The sequence below is a fragment of the Tupaia chinensis genome, unplaced genomic scaffold, assembly GCF_000334495.1.
Source record: "Tupaia chinensis unplaced genomic scaffold, TupChi_1.0 Scaffold000634_1, whole genome shotgun sequence".
In the NCBI taxonomy this organism is placed as follows: domain Eukaryota; kingdom Metazoa; phylum Chordata; class Mammalia; order Scandentia; family Tupaiidae; genus Tupaia; species Tupaia belangeri.
This window is the reverse complement of record NW_006160154.1, coordinates 179,536-202,215: the sequence shown is the minus strand read 5'-3', so window position 1 is coordinate 202,215 and position 22,680 is coordinate 179,536. Positions and strand designations below refer to the sequence as shown.

Here is a 22,680-nt window from a genome sequence, read left to right as displayed (position 1 = left end):
ATGCAACGGGCTGGCCCAGCCATTAGTATTTTTTTTTTTTTAATAGAAATTTTTGCTATAGGGTGCGTGTGCTCACCAGAGAGACAGAGAGAGACAGAAAGCGAGAAATCACCCCCCAGCGGGGTGGCCACGCCACAATCCCTTCTCCTTCATTCTCCTCTGGGGATCTTGGGCATGCATGCACATGCGCCCAGCGTGAGTTTAAGCCACTGGGTCTAGGACTCGAACCATGTTCGACTACATGGGGGTCCAGTGACACAGTCATTATGCTAACTGCTGGTCCTGGCCGTTAGTTTTTTGAACTGCTTTATTGAGATAGAATTTATATTCCACATAATTCACCAAATGAAATTGTATAATTCTTTGGTTTGTAGTATATTTGTAGAATTATACGATACAAACATTTTTTAGAGTTTTATCTAAAAATTCCTTGGATTTTTTTTTCTGCATACCTAACATGTGGGATAGAAAGAGCAATGCTTTGAGGCTTTCAACCTGGTCACTCACTGTAAGAGGAGGCTCCTCACTGAGGAGGCTGATTACTAAGCAAGGAATCCCATCACCAATGTAAAAGCGTAACATAAAATGTATAGAGTAGGGTTTTAGAGATATATCATGTGCACTGTGTAGTTTACTGGACATAATTCAAAGCAGGATGAGTTCTGATCAACTGCAGAGTGTGGACTCTCACGATTCAGATTCAGTTGGTCTGGCTTTAGCCCCTTCTTTTCCTTGTTGTGCCCTTTCACACCTACCCATTGTAATTACCTGGGCAAACTTATTTGTCAGGAGTGCCTTATGAGGCAGACTAGACTAGGTTGCAAACTGGCAGGAAGCACTAAGTGAATCTGTTTAAGATTAAATATATTGGGACCAGCAGTTGGTGTAATGGCTACGTCGCTGGATTCCCATTTAGTTGACTATGGTTCGAGTCCCAGACCCGGTTGCTTAAACTCATGCCAGGCGCATGTGCATGCATGCCTACGATCCAGAGAGGAGAATGAGAGAGGAGTATAGAGAAAGATAGCAAGGGAACAAATAGAGAGGCATGACATTAGTAGGACACAGATATGGCTTATTACCTGTTGATGATGACGTGTATAGTATTGTCAACTGGATTGGTCTGAGAAGTATTTCATGTTGGATAAAGTCTTTTTACAAGCAAAATGAGAAATATTGATTGACTGGTTAAAAACATAGTTGGAATAATAGTAATAATGATCAGGAAAAACAATGAAAAGATATTGAATGACGAAGTGGGGATTTTAATGTCTCTGTATTGACTGACATGCATGGCATTCCCTCTGGAAAAAGAAATGTAATAAACTGTAAAGTTATATGCGATTCAATGTAATATAAATAAGATTATGATGATGATAAATAAATAAATAATAAATAATTATAAGGATCCAGAAAGGAGAATGGAGGAGAAGGGATTGTGGTGTGGCCATCCCCTGGGGCGGGGGGGAGTGATTTCGCATTTTCTGTCTCTCTCTGTCCTTCTGGTGAGCGCATGTGCACTAAGCAAAAACCTCTCCAAAAAAGAAAAATTAAAAGTATTAATGTGAAGCAAGGACAATGCAAGGATCTCTCAGTGACCGATGTCTGGGCCCCTGCTGTGAGTTCAGCACGACCTAGGAGAACCAGGGCAGCCTGTTAGGACGGGAGGCTCTCTTAGCTCAAGCCATAATAAACATGACAGCGTATCATGGTGGCCACATCCTTGGCACCATCGGGTCATCAGAGGTTAAAACTGAGGGTAAGTGACATAGAGCAGCTAGGGCCAGCCTGGATAGGATCTGGTTGGAATGAATAAGGGAAGAAAGTGTTCAAGGCTGCAGAAGGACACAAAACCACAGGCCAAGAACAGATGCAGAACACAACATGGAGAGAGACCACCTTGGCGGGGAGAGCACACACACTCAGGGAGCAGTAGGAGAAAGTCGGAAGGCTTAGTGATAGCTGGGTTATGGAGAATCCTGAGAGTTACTTTGAAAAATGGGGTTGGCCAGTGGCATAGCAATAAAATGCAGTACTCCCTGAGGTCGACCCTCTTGCCCTGTCCCTCTCTGGTCAAATTAAAGTAAGTAAAGTTAAATGAAATAATTCTTTAAAAAATTTTTTTTTAAAAGTGAAGACATTGATTAGATATTGAAAACTTTCAAGCAATGAGTTTATACCTTCCACTTAAGTAATCAAGTAACAATCTCATTAAGTGCCTTAGGGTTTCCAAGAGTCCTTTTTATGGCCGCGTATTGTCGTAGAAGCACAGACCTGACAGCCTTCATGGGACTTAATATTCAGGCGCTTTATATTAGGGTCCCTCTTTGTGCTAATCTCACCTGCATTTGCGAAGTATATAAATGATATTGGTTCTCTTCTATGTTCTATGGATCCACGTCTCCTTATTTTAGAACCAGCATATTCTCTTTCCACAGTATTTCACTAACGGCAAACACCATAGAACCAGGCAGCTACGGAAATGGTTGCCAAGCATATACAACCTAGTAGACATCCATTACTGGCCCCTTTCCATTACCTCTCCCAGCAAACCCATGACCTCCTCACCCTAAATTGTGTTTGCTCAGAAAGAGGAGTCTCCCTGTTCTCAATCCCAGGTCTCGGTCACTCTGAAATACTACCCACATCCCCTCTCTACCCACCTTCACTGTAGAAGGGACTTTCACGTTGCCCTCCCAGCACAGTGTTTTCGGCACAGCCTGCTGATGCTCTGCACCTAAGCTGGTCCCAATTCTTTCTAAAGTTGATTTCTTTCTTTCACCAGTGAGAGGAATTTAAAGAGAGACAGTGCCCCCTACAAGATCTCGATGCTGCGATCCACCCCCAGTCTTGGGCAGTCCTGGATCAGGGGCACACAAGCGCCTGGCATATTCAGGGAGATCTCTGGGAGTGAGATTTTATTTTATTTAACTTTACTTATTTTAATTTGATTAGAGAGGGACAGGGCAAGAGCGAGAGAGAGTGGGAGAGAGAAACTGAAAGCAAGCCACCAGGTCTGGAACTTAAACCGTGTTAGGCCAAATGGGAGTCCAACACCCTTAACCACCACACCACCTGTTGGCCCCCAATGTCTTTACTTTTAAGTTAGTATAAAACAATACAAAACTAGATGACTTGTTAAGAAAATAAATGTCTTTTATGTTCTTTTCTTTTCTTTTTCTTTTTCTTTTCTTTTCTTTCTTTTTTTTTTTTTTTAAGCTAAAGGGCATGTGTACTTGTGGGAGAGAGTCCAACACCCTTAACCACCACACCACCTGTTGGCCCCCAATGTCTTTACTTTTAAGTTAGTATAAAACAATACAAAACTAGATGACTTGTTAAGAAAATAAATGTCTTTTATGTTCTTTTCTTTTCTTTTTCTTTTTCTTTTCTTTTCTTTCTTTTTTTTTTTTTTTAAGCTAAAGGGCATGTGTACTTGCGGGAGAGAGACAGACAGACAGAGAGATGACCACAGTGCAATCACTTGTTCTACACTCTCCTCTCAGGATTCTGGACACTCATGCACATGCACCCAGCGTTTCTTTCAAGCTGCTGGGTACAGGACTCGAACCATGCAATCAGCCATGTGGGATCTAGCTGCCCTTACCTCCATACTACCTGTTAGCCGGCCTCCAACCATGTTTGGTAAGACTTTTTTTTTTTTTTTAGAGGCTTTTGCTATAGGGCACCTGCACTTGCCAGACAGACAGAGAGAGACAGAGAGACAGAAAGTGAGAAATCACCCCCCAGGGAAGATGGCCACGCCACAATCCCTTCTCCTCCGTTCTCCTCTTGGGATCTTGGGCACATACGTACACGTGCCCGGTGCGAGTTTTAAGCCACCAGGTCCGGGATGCGAACCGTGGTCGACTACGTGGGAGTCCAGCAACATAGCCATTACACTAATTGCTGGTCCCTTTGGTAAGACTTTTTACCACTTCAGTTTTAAACTACTCAGTGAGTGAGACTACACACACTGGTTTTATTATTTTACTTTCTTTCTTTTTCTTTTCTTTTCCTCTCTTTCTTCTTCTTTTTTTTTTGGGGGGGGGCTGTTTGGGGCATGCTCACTCACCAGAGACAGAAAGAGGGAGAAAGTAAGAAAGCACCCCAGCAGGGATGGTCATGCTGCAGTCCCTTCTCTATTCTCCTTTTGGGATTTTGGGCATGCACCTGGTGTGTTTCCCAAGCCACTGGGTTTAGACTCAAACAGCATAATCAGCCATGTGGGATCTAGCACCTTAACCACCATACTACCTGGCCCTATATCCTTTTCTTTACAAAGAAATTTATTTCTAGAGAGATAGAGAAAAAGGCACACTCACAGGGTCTTCACACTGTGATCCACTCCCAGCCTTAGATAGTCCAGGTCACAGGCAGGCTTTGGGTGTATACAGGGAGGCCCCAGGGTGCAAACCCAGGACCTTTTCTTGTGGAAAAGGAAATCCAGCATCCTGGGTCATTGAGACACTGCTGCACTGCTGCTGTCACCCGTTTCCATTTTTTCTTAGTTTGCTGTAGGAAGCATGTGCTCACTGGAAAGAGACAGAGGGAGAGAGAGAGAGAGAGAGTGAAAAATCACCCTCCATGGGGGATGGCCATGTCACAATCCCTTCTACAGTCTTGTTTTGGGATTTTGAGTACACACACACACATGCATCAGGTATTTTTCAAGCTGCTGGGTCTAGGACTCAATCGAGCAGTCAGCCATGTGGGATGCAGTTCCTTAACCACCACTCCACCCACTGATCCATCACTTTTTTCTCTATCATACTCAGTGCAGCCCTCTGACACGTAGGATTGTCAGTAACTGTAAAATAATAGCATTTCCTTTTCCTTCCCATGCTTGTCCTATCCCAGTGTTGCTTGCTTATTTACTTGTTATCAGAGACCAATAGCACAGTTAACTTAAGTCACAGTTAACGTAAGTCTCAACCTTATTTTAAAAATTAACCTTTTGTTACTTTTTTTTTTTTTTTTTGGAGAGGTTTTTGCTATAGGGCACGTGCGCTCGCTAGACAGACAGAGAGAGACATAGAGACAGAAAGTGAGAAATCATCCCCCCAGGGGGGATGGTCACGCCGCAATCCCTTCTCCTCCATTCTCCTCTTGGGATCTTGGGCACGCATGCACACGCGCCCGGCGTGAGTTTTAAGCCACCGGGTCCGGGACGTGAACCGCAGCTGGCTCCATGGGAGTCCAGTGACATAGCCATTACGCTAACTGCTGGTTCCCAACTTTTTGTTACTTTTACAAATTATTTTCAACCATAACTGACCTTAACTACAGCAAATAAAATAACCCAAGTTGGCCACCTTTGAAATTTTACCCTTTCTTCTTGGCTTGAGCTGGCCACGTTTAATCATTCCACCAACTCTAGGAGAGTAGGATGTAAAAAGTATCTTAAAGAAGTTGGAAGCTAGCTGGTGTGGTGGTTAAGGTGGTTGGATCCCACATGACTGACTGCACAATTTGAGTCCTAGACCCATGGCTTGCGCCTATATGTGGGTGCCAAAATCCTGAAATGAGAAATGAGGGAGAAGGGATTGCAGTGTGACCATCCCCCATGGTGGGTGCTTTCTCATTTTCCTTCTCTCTGTCTCTCTCCAGCCATGCACATGCCCCCTTACAGACTTGGGGGGGGTGAGGAGGAGAAGTTGGACAGGCAGTCCCTAAATAAGTTTAGAGGAGCCACGGTGTTGAGCACTCCAGGCCAGTCAGGAGAGGCTCAGCTCTCAGCTCACAGGTGCTCCTTCAGCCTCTGTGCTGCTGTCATCGGTGCTTCTCTGCCTGGGCAAGAAAGAGGATGAAGGAAAAGGAGGCCTGGCCTGTTCATGCCGTTGAAAGGCCCTGGCAAAAGTGGATCTTAAGCGATTGCAAAAGATGACTGTCTCCACCCTTGCCCAGAGAAGCTGCCAGCCAACATGTCATGACATCCACGGGTTGTCAGGGGTGGGGGTTTGGGGGGGGGGGACAGATTTCCAGTCATCTCCCCCTTGCCCTGGCAGGTGGGTGGAAGGTGCAGACATGGTGGGCATGCCCTCTCAGTGTGGGTGTGATTCAAGTGGGATTTCCGAGGGAGCTTTCTAGACCGAAGGCCCGTGAAGAGGGGTGTTCATTCAGCTGTTGTTTCTGCTCTGGACACTCTTCCTCCCCAACTAACGTGGAGGTGACCTTCCCACGTCCAGGGCTTAGGGCTGACAATGTGGTATGGGGTGTACTGGCTGCAGATTGACTGAGAAGTGCATTTATCGCATCCTCTGTTGTTACTTGGAATTGATGTTAGCAATCCATCAAAGCAGCAGTTTTCTTCCACTAGTTTAGCCACTTTTTCCTCAGGATTCCCCCTCCTTTTTTCTTCCTTAATTAAGTTTGGGGAATATAACGGTCTGTTGGAGCTGGGAGTGGGGACAGTCCTTTCAGTCCCTTGAGTGCGCTGCCTAAGCAAACCGCAGTGGCAGCCTGTGCTGGACCTGAAGCTCTGACAAGTCCTCTCAGTGCCCTGGGCCCTTGGAGGCTGGAATCAGAGGAGGACCTGCTTCCTTGAGGCCCACACGCTCTCCAGAGCACTGTGCCTGCACTTGTGCCTCCTCTGACTCACTTTCCTGTCTGACACACAAACCATTTGCCCTCCTGTGGGTGTAATTTAAATGTTTGATTTACCGACTTGCTCTGTGTGCTTGTGTATCTGCCACGTAGAGGGTGTCATAGCTTTCCCTGTGCTACAGGAAAGGATCAAAACCCGAGGGGTTAAACATTCCCCACCCTTCCTGGTTGCACAAGAGGAGTCTGCCTGCCCGCCTGCTGGCGCTCCCTGCTCAGGGTGCAGATGAATGGTCAGTGGCCCCCGCTGTCTCCTGGGCAGGGCAGCCGCCTCCCTCCCTTTGGGGCTGACTGTTCCATCTGCTGAGAGAGGGGACAGGAGGGCTCTGTTGGTGCTGGGCTATCACGCCATCACACGCGGCTCCGGTTCAGCTCCCGGAGGGGATGAAGAATGCGCCCTTGTGTCGGACGGAGCCTGGTAGCCCAGCCCTCTGTGCCTCCAGCACCTAGCAGCCAGCCGGCAGGGCCATCTCACAGAGCCTGTCCAGAAATTGTGTCCTTTTCTCTGTGCTTGTTTTCCCCCATTTCTGCAAGGCATGTTTCCTGTGTCTCCTAGTCTTCCTCACAGACTCCCATAGCAGAAGGCCTGGTCAGAAAAGGAATGGCGTTCCGGGGAGCACAATGTCCTTTAGACTTTCTAACAGGGCCACTTTGGCTCTCCTTTTCCCCCCTCTCTTTTGTGTTCTTTTTTTTTTTTTTTTTTTAACTTTTTGCTAGAGGGTATGTGCACTCATTGGAGAAAGACAGAAAGAGAAAGAGAGAGAGGAAGTAAGGAAGCTTTCTGCCCCCATTGGGGACAGTCACACCACGGTCCTTTCTCCCTCCTCTCCCTCCTTTCAGGATCTTGGGTATGAACACACATGCACCTGGCATGCTTTTCAAGCTGCTGGGTCTGGGACTCAGACTGCATAGACAGCCTTGTAGGATCCAGCTGCCCTAACCAGCATGCCACCAGCTGGCTTTCTGGTTACATTACATTTAAGAGATACCTGTCATTGGCCAGCTCCTTCTCTGACCCCAGCATGCCACCAGCTGGCTTTCTGGTTACATGACATTTAAGAGACACCTGTCATTGGCCAACTCCTTCTCTGACAATGAAGCAGAGCTTGACTTCCAAGATCAAAGGCCAAAGCGCTATGGCCAGAGTGACATGGACCCCAGCCTAGACACACCTGGAGGCTATCCAGCAGCTTGTTAGCATGGGCACGTGGACACAGGAGTGTCCCTTTCAGGAGGTGCTAAGGGCCCAGCCGTAAAGGGCTTGTGGTTCATAGTTGTGTGCCCTTTTCAAGAAAACGAGTTTAAATGCCAGCAAGCATGTGTGCTCACCATAGAGAGAGGAAAAGGGAGTGAGAGAACATATCCTCCAGTGGCCCTGGTCACCCTTCAATCCTTTTCCTCTGTTCCTCCTTCCTGTCAGAATTCTGGACATACATACACAGATGCCTGCCTGTTTTTCAGGCTGCTGGAACGAGGACTCTAACTGCAGTTGGTCATGATGGATCCAAGTCCGGCCGCACAGAGCTTTACCACAGAACTGAGGGTCTGCCCTCCACAGTGTGCCTTTTACAAAGGGTGATGAGCTTGGGATTTCCCATCAGAACTTTTTTTTAAACATGTATTTATTTATCTATTTATTTGTATTTTTTTAGAGTTTTTTTTTTTTTTGCCTTAGGGCGTGTGTGCTCACTACAGAGAAAGCAAGAGAGAGAGAGAAAGGGAGAGAGAGAGAGAGAAAGTAGGAAATTTCTTCCCAGGGAGGGATGGCCACGTTGTAATCCCTTCTCTTTTCTCTTCCCAGGATCTTAGGCATGCACGCACACGTACCTGGTGTAATTGTCAAGCCACTGGGAACTCAAACTGTGGTCGGCCATGTGGGAGTCCAGTGAAATAACCACTACGCCATTTGCTAGGTGCTTTATTTGTTGTGATTTTCAAGCTGCCGGGTTCAGGACTAGAACTGCAGTCAGTAATGTGGGAATCCAGTGCCTCAACCACCATGCCATATGCTAGTCCTTATTGCAGGATTTTGAGAAGAAGGGGCATGATGGGGGTCATTATTATTTTCAAATGTGGTAACATACACAGAATATAAAATTTACCACCTTCCCCTTGTAGGTGGACAGTCTAGTGGCATTCAGTGCATCACACTTTCCACTGCTGAATCATTTCCCCCTGTACAGCTGAAACTCTGTATGCACAAAACACTAACTCTTCATTCCTCCTCCCTGCAGCTTTGGCATCCACCATTCTTTTCCCTGTCACTATGGATTTGACTGGCTCCCATCTCACAAAAGATGGCTCTGGGGGCAGTAAGGGGGTTGAACTGGAGGGACTGCAACCCGTGGGGAGGCTGGTGAAGAGGGTGCCATAATCTACGTTAGAAAATGGGGCTCTTAGCTTCAAGGTGGCAGAAGAAATGAGTTTTCTGAGAGATGCAGTTAGAAGTCACAGCACTTTTTCCTGATGGGAGATTGTAGAGGAAGAAGCAGTAGAGGCCAAGGAAGCTTCTCCTGGTGCTAATTGGGTTGTGACGTCCTCTCCCTGGGATGGGGGACTATGAAGAGGAGCCCTGCCAGCATGGGCGAGATGCCAGTGCAGTTTACCACAGGTTGGCTCATGTTGTGGTGTATCCGAGGGAAGTGTCCAGTGTGCACTTAGAAGTGTGGGCCCAGAGTTGGGGGGAGATCTGTGTGAGACACATACACTTGGCTGTCCTCGTGTCCTGGTGGTGATGAGGCCCAGGGAGTGGGCACAGCTAGAGGCAGCCTGGGGAGCACCATCCCTTATAGGAAATGTGGGCAGAACTGCAAAGAAATGTGGGCAGGAGAGGGGCCAGAGGTGGTGCAGTGCTAACAGAACCAACCCACAAGGTAAGTCCTGGGTTCATATCCCAGAGACTCCCTGTGCATGCTGGGCACGCGCATGTCTGAGATCCGGGCTGACTGTGGCTTGCGGACCTTGCTGGGGGTGCCTGTCTATCTCTGTCTCTTTCTCACTCATGGGAGAAATAAACTTTAAAAAAACAAGATGGAAAAGTGAACTGATTAGTCATATGTAAAAATGTCTTTTAGCTGTTTGTCTCAGTCTGTGTTATTTGTGAGGTTTAACAATGGTGAAAGAGGCCAAGCCCAGCAGCCCTACTCTGTTGTAAGGTAGAGCTTACCTGAGACAGGCATGCTTCCAGTTCTTACAGTCCTGATGTTTGAAAGTTCAGGCGTTAACCTTTCCGAGGTCTGGCTGTCTCGATCCTCACACGTCAGCTTCCCAGCTGAGACCACAAGCACGTGTCTCCACATCCAGCTCTCCTTGAGACGGGGTCTTGCCCCCTTGCCCACATCTGGTCGTTAGGTTGGACCTTGAGTGAACCCTGGATCTCCCATGTGGCCCTGGCCTGTGGAGCTCAGCATCGCTGCAGTATGTTCCAGCATGGCCAGGCCATTAAACATGTTTATAAGAATTCAGTAGGAGAGAGCTGATTTAGTTGAAGTATTGATGTATAATCAATTTATTTGAAAAGCGGTGCCATCCTCTCATGTTTCCTGCATGGGCTGAGCAAGTGGCTGAGACAAGCTGGGGAAGAAGGAGCTGTGAGGCCGGGCCATGTGTAGACCCTTGCCTCCCCAGGGGCCTGCTTATTTTTCTTTCTCTCTTCAATAGATCTCACTCTATTTATTTATACACTTTTTTTTTTTTTGAGAGGTTTTTCGCTATAGGGGCGCGTGTGCTCACCAGTCAGACAGAGAGAGACAGAGAGACAGAAAGCGAGAAATCCCCCCCCCCCGGGGGGGAATGGCCACACCACAATCCCTTCTCCTCCATTCTCCTCCTGGGATCTTGGGCACGCACGCACACGTGCCCGGCATGAGTTTTAAGCTACCGAGTCCGGGACATGAACCGCGGTCGACGATGTGGGAGTCCAGCGACATAGCCATTACGCTAACTGCTAGTCCCTGTTTATTTATATACTTTTTAAAAGCTCTTTATTTCTCTCTTTCTTTCTTTCTTTCTTTCTTTCTTTTTTTCTTTCTTTCTTCCTTTCTTTCTCTTTCTTTCATCTGTGTGAGAGAGACAACACCACCAACAATAGGGTCTTGATGCTGCAGTCCACCCTCAGCCTCAGCCTACCTGGATCATGAGCATGTGTGTGCCTGGTGACCTCAGGGAGGACCCCAGATAGGAATTGGGACCTTCCCATGTGGGTTAGCCTCACAGACCATTATGTTTTACTGCTGCGCTACTGTCTGGCCCTGTAAGATCCATTTTAAAGCGGATGCTGTGTGTAGTGAGCAAATGTAAAATCTGACTAATCTTTCCCCTATATAGAGGAGCAGTCATTTAAAAGCATTATTTAGGGACCAGGTGGCTGCAGTCCCTTTGGTTCAGTGGTGAGGGCAACTAGCCTTTACCAAACAACATTTGCTACTTCTCTGTGGGGATCTCCAAGAACAGTTTCTCCAACTGAACTGAGAAAACCAGAGCGAAGACAGTAAGCCCCAGCTGGGCAGAATTTCCATCCTTGACCTCTCTCTCCTTTTCCTAAGGTGAATCCACCATATTACGTTCCGCTGGTTGAGCTGGTCCCACACCCTGAGACAGCCCCTGCGACGGTGGATAGAACCTACGCTCTGATGAAGAAGCTCGGACAGTCCCCGGTGCGCATGCTGAAGGAGGTAGACGGCTTCGCCCTGAACCGCCTGCAGTATGCGATCATCAGCGAGGCCTGGAGGCTGGTGGAGGTGTGTAAGCCCGCCCCCTCTCATCCTTCTTCTCCTCTCCTGTTCTTCCCTCTCTCTCCCCTCACCCTTCTTTCCTCCTTCTTCCTTCCTTCTTTCCCTCCTTCCTTGAGCAGGACAGTGGAAGCTTCCTGGACACCATGAGAGGAAGCTTGCTCAGTACTTTTGACTCTATTCCAGAGGCCAAGGGCGAGCTTTGGTGGTATTCATGGTCTGAGTGATTCCTCCTACAGTCAGTTGTTGGATGTTAGGACGCAGTGGCAGATTCTTGCCTGCTCTTTCGTAGATCACCACATAATTACGTGTGTGACATGCTGCATTTCCCCCCAGAAATGCAGGTGTAAAATCAAGTTTCACAGTGCCCCTATATTATCTTTTTCAGAAGGAAAAAGTTATATGTTGCCTAAAGTAGAGTTATATCTCCTGAAGGAAGTCAGTTTATTTTAAAAGGTGGAAGAAGAAACCATGAATAAACTTGTAATAGATTTGTCTTACATGAGAATAAGAAATATATATATCTCTTCAAAATGTTCTTGAAAAATGTATATTATGGAAAAACTATGCAAGGATTTCAAAATATTTTGCACCAAAGTAAACGCATAACGCTAATTTCACTTTCTGCGGACTTTTTAAAGCACCCTCATGTATCTACACATATTTAGCTTCATCTTTTTTTCTTATCTTTTTATTGCCAAGGGGTATCTGTGCTTGACAGAGAGTTAGAGAAAGCACCCCCCATGGGCATGGTCACTCTTCAATCCCTTCTCCATCTTTCCATCCTTTAGGGATTTTAGCACACACGCCCACATACCCAGATTGTTTCTCAAGGCCCTGGGGCCAGGACTTGAGCTGCAGTTGGCCATGTGGAATCTGTCTCCTTGAACCACTAGGCCATGGTGCCAGACTTCGCTTCATCTTTTAATTAAAGGGTTTCTCACATGAGGTCAGAAATCACAATGCTGTGTGAGGGACTATAGTGCCTGGCAGGAGAGGTCAGAGGGCCCCAGGACATGGAGTGGATGTTGTGGGATGTGGGGTCAGACTGTGTGGTGTCTGGTCTGGCTCTTGACCAGCTTCTGTGTGAGTGAAGTAGAACTCTGAACACATTCTGCTGCAGAACATGGCCGGGTGCAAGGACCGGCCCAGTCCACAGGCTCAAATCACCTGCCCCTGGCACAGGTCCCTGGATCCCTGTCTCAGCTTGCACCAATGTATATGGAGCCAGCCCGAGACGGGAACCAGGAAGCTGGCTGTGTCTCAGCTTCCTTGGGCGTTGTATTTCAGCTTCCCAGCAGTGCCTCCATACTCATCTAGAGAAGCATGAGATACGTGACCCTCCTACTCCCTGCTTCTAGTATTAGATTTGTCATCTAACCTGACCGCCCTGTGCTACTCAGTAGCCTCAATCCCATGTCTCACTATTTGAATCTGCTTAATGCTCCTAAATCTTCAAGAAAGTGCTGGGATTTCCACTGTTAGGTTGGCAATTTTAATTTCTTGGTCATTGTAAAATGCTTTAAAGACTGTCAGTGTTAGGATATTTTAAAGAAACACAGTTCAGTGAACTATAAGAAACAGTGAACTATAAAAATAATAAATATTTCCACTTGTCTTGAATGGGGAAAAAAATGTCATAGACCATAGGAAAAATTCAGTATTGTGGCCAAACATTGTGGAGGATTTTAAGGCAATTTTACTTATTATGCGTAAGGTATTTTGGTGCCTTGAGTTAAATATAGCTTCCTCTAGCCTGAAAGGTATGAGCCAACACTAGGAAGAATTTGGAGATTTTGGCATAAGGGAACTGTGTTGGAGCAGGCATGGAGAATGCTCTCTGCTTCTATAACACTGTGCAACCAACTGCAGTTTGGAAGAGCCATGGAGGATTCCAGTGTCTCCCTTTATTGTGGGGGGAGGGAAGGCTGGAGGAGCTATTGAGTGTGGCTGCTCTGGAATTCCTATCAGCACACATGGTCCAGCCTTCCTTCACTTGTCCTGTTCCCGTGGGCTCACAAAAGACTGAGTATTGGCATTTTACTGGCTGGCAGGAATGTTCTTACTGTTGGTTTTCAGGGACAATGCACTTCCTGAGAAAGGGAATCCTGTACCCATCTCTGTGTTGGCTACTAGGGGGACTTTTGTACTTGGGGTTCCTGTAAAGAACTGAGTGTTAAAATCCACTAGGACAGAGTTTGTGACAAAATGAGCAGAGACCAATAGAAATGGGAAGGCTAAGCAAATGTGACTAGAACCAAAGGGTTGCCTTTGTTGAAAGGCTAGAAGAAAATTTAGTTAAAGAAATAAAGGCCTGGCTGTGGTAGTGTGTGCTGCCAAGACTCTGTGCTGTGCTCCTCATATGGGAGGAGGTTCCATTCCTGGTCCAGTCTGAAGGCCAGGCATGGTGGTACATGCCTGTAATCCCAGCAGCCTGGGGAGGTAGAGGCAGGAGGGTCACGGGCTCCATGCTGGCCTGGCCAACATAGTGAGACCCAGTCTAAAAATGAAATAAATAAAATAAAGGTGATCTACAAATTGTGAGGAATAAGGGAGGTATAGAAAATGCAGTTGGGGTGAGGAGAGGATGGGAATAGAGCTACTGGAAAACCCTAAGCTCCACGGTGGATACCTCTGGGGATGAGGCTCACCATGAGGGAATCTAGAGGGCCTCCATGATTGTGCCTCCTATCGCCATCACCACTCCATGGCAGCTCCTTTGTTGGCTGCCTGTAAACTCTAGCAGACGCAGGAGAATCAGGGCCCCTGGCATGCTGGACATACACCCGCTCCTGAAATAGACACTGACATGGGGCTTATCCACATGGCGCCCTGCGTCTAGGCCCAGTTCTAGGATCAGCTGTACCATGTAGGTCTCAATTGCCCTGGAGAAATCTTCACCACAATTATGGCCCCTCCTGAAGCATGTCTTCCTCTTAGCATGAATCAGTGTGTCTGACATGTACCCATTAGGGGGCTGGCTTAAGGATTCTTCACTTCATTGTATGAATTTTGTACAGAAAGAAACCCTGTGCTGCTCGTGGCTTGTTTCCACTTCAGATAGTGCAAGTCGGCACAGGTTAGAACACGTCTCCAGAGCCCCACCCGCATTGGTTGCAAATCTGCATACGTGCTCTGAGCCACAGACCATGAGGGGTTAAATGACACTTTTTGACTCACAACTTCAGAGCCGGTTGGACTTAAATTTATATCTTGGGATATTTCAATAAAGGAATTTGAACTCAGATTTGAGGTAGTCCAAGTTAACCTCAAAACTTCTCAGAAGAACTTTAAAATAAAGAGGAGCTGAATCAGGGAATGTTTTACAGTAAAACGTTTTACAGAATGTATACATTTTTTTTATTTTTAGAGGTTTTTGCTATAGGGCGTGTGCGCTCGCCAGACAGACAGAGAGAGACATAGAGACAGAAAGTGAGAAATCACCCCCCAGGGGGGATGGCCACGCCGCAATCCCTTCTCCTCCATTCTCCTCTCGGGATCTTGGGCACGCACGCACACGCACCCGGTGTGAGTTTTAAGCCACCGGGCCCGGGACACGAACCGCAGTCGACTACATGGGAGTCCAGCGACATAGCCATTACGCTAACTGCTGATTCCCACTCACTAACTGTTGATAACGATGGATTACATTGGTTGGTTTCCTCATATTGAAGCAGTCTCCCATACCTGGAATAAGCCCACTGGGTGGTGGGTGTCATTCTTTGTAGGCATTACTGTATTTGATTTGCATGTGTTTTGTTAATTTTTGTTTTGTTTTGTTTTGTTTTTCTTTTTGCATCTAAATTCATAGAGATACTTGTGTATAGTTGTTGTTTTTATTTTTTTATTTTTTCAAGCTTATTTTTCTTGAGTGTGAAAAACAGAGACACAGAGAAAGGCAAGCACCTCCACAGGGTCTCACACTGTGACCCCACACTCAGCCCTGGCTGACATCCCAGTCAGCCAGGATCACAGGCATACATTGCCCTGTGCATGCAGGTCACCCGGGGAACGAATGTATGATCTTCTATGTGGGTCCAGCTTTGTTTGAGCAGTGCATTAATAAAGCACCATCAAGCTGGGATTAGTTTTCTTTTTTGGTACTATCTTCCTTTAATTTAGATATCAAGGAAGACTGCATAAAATGAATTGGGGAGTTTTTCTTTTTTTCTAATTTTCAGAAGAAATTGTGTAAAACTTTCATTAATGCTTCCTTAAATGGTTTGGTAGAATTGTCTAGTAGAAGCACGTGGGCCTGGGGCCTTCCTCTGGGGGGGGTCTTTAATTGCAAATTCAGTTTCTTTCATGGTTATAGAGCTATTCGGTTTGTCTGTTTCATCTTGAGTTTTGATGATTTGTAATTTTCATGAAATGGTTTGTTTTATCTAAGTTGTGAATTTTGTGAGCATAATGTGGTTGACAGTAATCCTTATTCTTTTTGTGGCTGCAGGGTCTGTAGTGTTGTCCCTGTTTTTTTTTTTTTTTCCCTGAGGTTGGTGAATTGACTCTGTTCTCAGTCTTTGTTGTCTCACTAGAGGGTCTTTGTTGACAGAGACACAGAGAAAGGCAAGCACCTCCACAGGGTCTCACACTGTGACCCCACACTCAGCCCTGGCTGACATCCCAGTCAGCCAGGATCACAGGCATACATTGCCCTGTGCATGCAGGTCACCCGGGGAACGAATGTATGATCTTCTATGTGGGTCCAGCTTTGTTTGAGCAGTGCATTAATAAAGCACCATCAAGCTGGGATTAGTTTTCTTTTTTGGTACTATCTTCCTTTAATTTAGATATCAAGGAAGACTGCATAAAATGAATTGGGGAGTTTTTCTTTTTTTCTAATTTTCAGAAGAAATTGTGTAAAACTTTCATTAATGCTTCCTTAAATGGTTTGGTAGAATTGTCTAGTAGAAGCACGTGGGCCTGGGGCCTTCCTCTGGGGGGGTCTTTAATTGCAAATTCAGTTTCTTTCATGGTTATAGAGCTATTCGGTTTGTCTGTTTCATCTTGAGTTTTGATGATTTGTAATTTTCATGAAATGGTTTGTTTTATCTAAGTTGTGAATTTTGTGAGCATAATGTGGTTGACAGTAATCCTTATTCTTTTTGTGGCTGCAGGGTCTGTTGTCCCTGGTTTTTTTTTTTTTTTTCCCTGAGGTTGGTGAATTGACTCTGTTCTCAGTCTTTGTTGTCTCACTAGAGGTTCTTTGTTGTCTCACTAGAGGTTTATTGGTTTTATCAATTTCTTTGGAGAAACAACTTTCTGTTTCATTGATTTTTCTCTGTTGTCTTCCTGTTTTCAATCTCACTAACTCTGAAGGGCATGTTTTAATATTTGAAACCAGTCATCAGAAAGAAAGATCATGGAGGCTAAGCAATGGCACCACAGTAACACAATGCTCTATAAGGCTGACTGCCATGGGGAGATTCTGGGAGCAAGTGCAGACACCTCCCTGAGTATGCTGGACACATGTGTGCTCGTGAACTGAGGCTGTCTGAGTCTGGGGATTATGGTGTAAAGACCCTGTTACGGGTGCTGTCTCTCTCTGTGTGTCTCTGTGTGTCTCTTTCACCCATGGAAAAAATAAATAAACTTCTAAAAAATGAAAGAACTTCTAAAACAGACATGGGTTGGGAGTGGTAGGAGAGGCACCAGGTGGCATGCCTATTGTGGAGACTCAGGAAAGGGGACACCAGACTGCAGGCGTCATACCTAAGTCAGAAAGTACCGGGAATAAGAAGTCCGTCCATCTTTCCTTCCCTCCCTCCATTCCTTCCTTTCTTTTTGAAGTTTATTCTTTTATTTCAGTGAGAGACTCCCAACAAGGTCTTCATGCTGCAGTCCACCCCCAGCCTCAGTTAGCCACAATCATGTTCTGAGACCTCCCCATGCACACATATACCTAGAGGCCCTAGAACACGAACTGGGGACCTTGCCATGTAGACCCAGCTGTGTTACTGCTGTGCCACCATCTGCCTTCAAGAAGCACTTTCTTATTTTTGCCACACCCTGGGCCTTGACACATTTCTTGTCATCTCTATTCTGTCTGTCCTCACACAGCCCGTACGTACCTCAGAACTCCCAGGTACAGTGTGGGCACCCAGATATCCAAGGGAATAAAAAGCTGGTGTCTGTTATATTGTGTCACAGATGTTTACTCCATGTTTTCCTTGTTTGGCTTAGGATTTGCGATGGAGCAGATCTTGTGGACTTGGAAATGCAAGATGGACATGTCTGGCCACAGTCTAGTAACACTTATTTCCTCTGCCAGAGACTGGGTTACAGAATCTTGTTGGCCAGGAATGTGATTTCAAGTTGATATTCTTAAGGCATTAGCACAGTGAGGGAAGTGAGTTGTGATTATAGACTCTTGGCTGGACAATAACTGAGTTTGTTGCCCATAAATTCTTTCCCCATGGGGCAGGATAGGTGGAGGTGCCAGGAGTGAATCACAAAGCCATGAGCAGGTTCTTGGCCTGTTGGCATGTGTTGGTGGTGGTGACTTTGGAAATTGCTTACCTCAGGTTTTGTTCATCCTTCTGAGTGATGTAATCCCTGAGCCAGAGTTTTGTTCATGGGGCCCTGAGCTTCAGTTCTTGGTCTCTTGGTTTGTCAGGGAAGGTGTGGTCTGTGGCACCTGAGCAAGAATCTTTGGGATTTCAAAGCTTTGTCATTGAGCTTTATTTCAGACACAAATGCTATAACAGAATTGTCAACAATTCATTACAGAATTGTTCGTAAAGTGTATCTCAAAGATCATGGAGTACAACTGACAGATGAAGCTTTTGCTGGTAAACTTATTCAAAGGTTTCTGTTGATATCATTTATGTGAGGATGCCACAGGAATTAAGAGTCTTAGCAGAGCAGAGCCCACTGAGAATCGTCTACTTATTATAGAAACTTCAGTCTGTGTAATATTTTAGAGTTTACAAAGTGTTTTCTTTCCCTTTCACGTGATTTTCAGGTATTTTCATGTGTGTGGCTCTAATTTCTGACCCTCTATTTCTAACTCAGGTTCATACAGATACACAGCTCTAGCTGGCTTCTACTTAGTTGAAGACTCTCTCAGATTGTCACGATAACATTTTCAGTCCTAGGTCTGTCTTCTTCCTTTCCTCTCTCCCTTCCTTCTTCCCTTTTCCTTTAGAGAGAAAGAGACTGACACTCTCAATAGGATCTCACACCATGATCTACCCACAGCCCTTCCCAGTCAGGCAAGATCCATGGAATGTATACCCAGTAGGTCAATCTGGAAACCAAATCCTGGTTCTCTTATGTATCTAACAGCCCAGGGCTTTGTATTACTGCTACACCAATGTGCTGGGTCTAGTCCTAGTTTTAAGACACTGAAAGCCACTGGTTAACCCAAAGGAGGTGTGAACATTGTTTAAAAAGATAGATTTGGTGGGAACCAGAAGATGTCATAATGGTTACGTTGCTGGAGTCCCATGTAGTTGACCGCAGATCAAGTCCTGAGGATCAAGTGTGCATGAGAGCCCAAGATTCCGAGGGGAGAATGGAGGAGAAGGGAATGCAGCGTGGCCATACCCTCTGGGGGGTGATTTCTTGCTTTCTGTCTCTCTGTCTCTCTCTGTCTCCCTGGTGAGCACACATGCCCTATAGCAAAAATCTCTCTTTAAAACAAAACAAAACAAAACAAAACAGATAGATTTGGGCCAGCCAGTGGCATGGTGGTTGATCCCACATGGCCAACTGTGCAGTTTGGGTTTTGATCTGGCAGCTTGAAAAACATGTTGGGCGCATGTGTGTTCCCAAAGTTCCAAAAGGAGAAATGGAGAATGGATTGCAGTGTGACTATCCCCTATGGGGGGTGCTTTCTCACGTTTCTTTTTCTCTCTCTCCGAGTACACATACCCCCTGCAAAAAATTTTTTTAAAAAATCACTTTTAATTAAATACAAACATAGCAGAACAAAAGGATGATAGGTTATAGCCGCACAGAGGATGAGAATCATGCTTCCAAATCCAAAGCTTGCCTGGCCAGTCCCTACCCCACATAGATGTGTGCCCAGAGGTTGATACCCTGAAAATTTGTTATTTGTTGTACGACTCACACACCTGGCATCAGCCACCCTTATCCAATTGTTTGATTCCCAAGTGAGGATGCAAATTGCAATCAAATTCTCCTCTTAGGAGTCATGGGCCTGTGTGAACACATGCAGATCCTAACAGGAACGGCCCAGAATGGCATTTCTAGGCATGTGCTGGTTGTAATTGAATGACTGTGCTTGAGTGTCTCCTGTCTGCAGCAGGTCAGCGTAGGGGCATTCATGTACCACAGTCCTGGCCAGGTGTTACTAGCCAGGTGAACAAGTATCCTACTGCGTTATGGTTAGACACAGTGCATTGGAAGCTGGATCCCACACATGGCCAACCATGGTTTGAGTCCTAGCCTTAGAGAATCTGCTGCATTAATGAATTGCTACACTTAAATTGGAACATAGGCCCAGCCACAGTGGCACAGGAGCCATATGCAATACTATGCAACGCTGGAACCATGTGAAAGGCCCCAAGTTCAGATCCTGGGTCAACCTGAACTTACCAGCCATGACTGTGGGCACCTGTGATCCTGGCTAGCTAGAATGCTGGGAGAGGATTGTGGCATGGTGAGATCCTGTTGAGGGTCCCTAGTAGTACTCTCTCTCTCCTATATGAAATAAATGAATATTTTCAAAGCTATGAACATAAACTAGAAAGCGCCTTTATAGATTGAGAGGTACACCAAGGGAAATTGAGGGGGTTAGCATATTTAAGAGGCAAAATTTTCAACTTACTGCTGTTACTGTCTCTTCAACTTTTCTCACAAGTGCTATGTTTCTGGAGGTAGGCCATCTTTTGATTTCTTCTTTCCTTTTGTAAACTAAACCAATATGAATGTGGGTCTAGCTCTCCACATCCACACTGACCCCAGGATGTTTCCTTTTCACACTACCAGCATTCTGAGCAGGAAGCCACCTCAGTTGTGCTGCATCTTTTCACTGCTGACTTTCCCATAGATGTCACCCTGAGCCCTGTCACGGAGCAAAGCTGGTTGCTGCCAATTACTCAGACTCTCTACAAGGCAAGCAGTACAAAGCAGGATCCCTGAGGAGCAGAATCAGGTTAATCCCTCTTTTTGCAGATTTAGGGTCAAGAAAAGTAATAGCAGCCTTGTGGCTGGAGGCAGTGGAGCCTGGACAAGAGAAAGCCTGTTAGAACAGCCACTTACAGGCCCTGGGAAGGTGTGCTTGTGCTGGGCGTTTTTCTACAGAGGGAAAATGTTGGGAATGCTCTGGAGTGCTTCGGGTGTGGCCTACCTGGAATGTGTCAAGTGGGGAAAAAGTTGAGGCTTGAGTAAAATATTACAGCACAGACATTAGCCACATCTGTCTGTGCTCAACAAGAAGAATCATGTAGAAAGAGTGGAGCTAAGAAAGACCCGAGCCTTGGGCTCCCACCACACCCTCAGCTGAAGGGTCTTCTATAATTTATGCATGAAAAAAAAATTTTTTTTTCAGTTTTGCTATAAGGTGAGTGTACTCACCAGAGAGAGACAGACACAGAGAAAGTGAGAAAGCACTCCACAGGGAAATGGGCACGCTGCAATCCGTTCTCCATTCTCCTCTTGGGATTTTGGGTGTGCATGCGTATGCACTTGGCAGGATTTTCAAGCTGCTGGGTCAGGGATTCAAATCTAAAGTTTGCCGTGTGAGAGCCGGCTGCTTTAAAACTCATGCCAATGGCTGGCCTTACGCATTTTAAATTTTAAACCTAAAAGTTTAAGCTTTTTGTTTTTTGAAAAGAAATAACTTACAAAAGGTCTGAGTGAATCTCCAGATGGTTGCTTCTGGAACTCTGGTGCTCTTGGAGCCCCTTTTCTTCACTCTGCTCTTGAACTCACTTGTTCCCAGAGAGGAGGCCTTCTCCCGTGCCTGCATTGTTCCTGGTGGACCAAAGACCATCTTTCATTTGCTTCTTACCTGCCTGCCTTCTTCCCGGCCAGTCCTAACACTGCGATCTTTCTTCTCTCACATGTGTCTGCCCCCAGTTCCTGCCTGGTACTAGTGGAAGAGAGCTCCCCCGTGCCGACTCCTATGTCTTCCTTTCTTTCTTCTTTAAAATTTTTTTTTTTGAGGACCATTTGGTGATGTGGTGGTTGGGATAGTGGACTCCAGTATGACTGACTATGTTCAGGTCCTGGGACTGGTGGCTTGCTTGCTCACTTTCCTTCTCTCTTTCTCTCTCTCTATCTCTCTCAAGTACAAATGCCCTGTGGTGAATTAAAAAATAATAATAATAAAATTAAATAAAACTTAATTTTTAAAGATACATTTATTCATTTCTTCAGAGAGAGAGAAACCTCATCCTCAACAATGCCATGATATGCCGCCAGCCTCAGTCAGTCACTCTGCGTGTGCCCAGTGTATTCAAGGACATCCTGGGATGGAAACCTGTAAACGTCCCACGTGAATCCAACTGCATGGGCACTGCACCACTGCCTGCACCCTCTGTTTTCTTTCTCACCTGGTCAAAATCCAACTAGCAAAATATTTTCCAAGATATTTTTCTACCATTTCTGTGATATTTATTCCATCTCCTGAAAGTAGAACTCAGAGTCTGAAATCGATGAGACGAAAGGAACCTGAGCACGCTCGCCTTTCTGCCTCTTTCACACCCCCTTGGCCCAATTGTCCTTTAGCCCCCCAGTCTCTGTCTTTCTTGCTTTCCAAAGCCTGGGAGCTGGGAGGCCAGCATGTCATCACACACACACACACACACACACACACACTCGTCATCTGCAAACAGACCATTAACTTCAAACTGCTTGTATTTTTCTGTGTTCTTGTCCTAGTCTCTGCTGAGAACACTTTTCTCAAGTTTGTATTTACTTCTAATGACGTCGCAATATTCAATGTAGTTCATCTTTTGTATTTTCTAATTCTAGTCTTCCGTCTATTAGGGATTGTTTGAAGATAATTTCAGGGTTTTTGTCACAATAATGTCTCAATGAGCCTCTTTGAACATATAGGCTCTCCTGGAGTCTTCATGGGCTAATTCCCAGGAGTGGGTGCGCCTAGTCAGAAGTCATTTTGGGGGACCAGCAGTTAGCGTAATGGCTATGTCGCTGGACTCCCACGTAGTCGACCGCGGTTCGCGTTCCAGACCCGGTGGCTTAAACTCACTCCGGGCATGTGTACACGTGTGCCCAAGATCCCGAGAGGAGAATGGAGGAGAAGGGATTGCAGCATGGCCATCCCCCCTGGGGGGTGATTTCTCACTTTCTATCTCTCTGTCTGTCTCTGTCTATCTGGCGAGTGCACACACCCTATAGCAAAAACCTCAAAAAA

The 22,680-nt window shown here is 45.9% G+C and overlaps 1 protein-coding gene across 1 annotated transcript in view; it reads left to right on the top strand.

Annotated features, from left to right (window-relative positions):
- Nucleotides 1-22,680, top strand: part of CRYL1 (crystallin lambda 1) — a 176,780-nt gene that overhangs the window by 132,802 nt on the left and 21,298 nt on the right. The window contains exon 5 of the mRNA XM_006159501.1: nucleotides 11,148-11,342. Coding sequence (XP_006159563.1) covers nucleotides 11,148-11,342 — 195 coding nt within the window. The remainder of the gene's footprint in view (nucleotides 1-11,147; nucleotides 11,343-22,680) is intronic.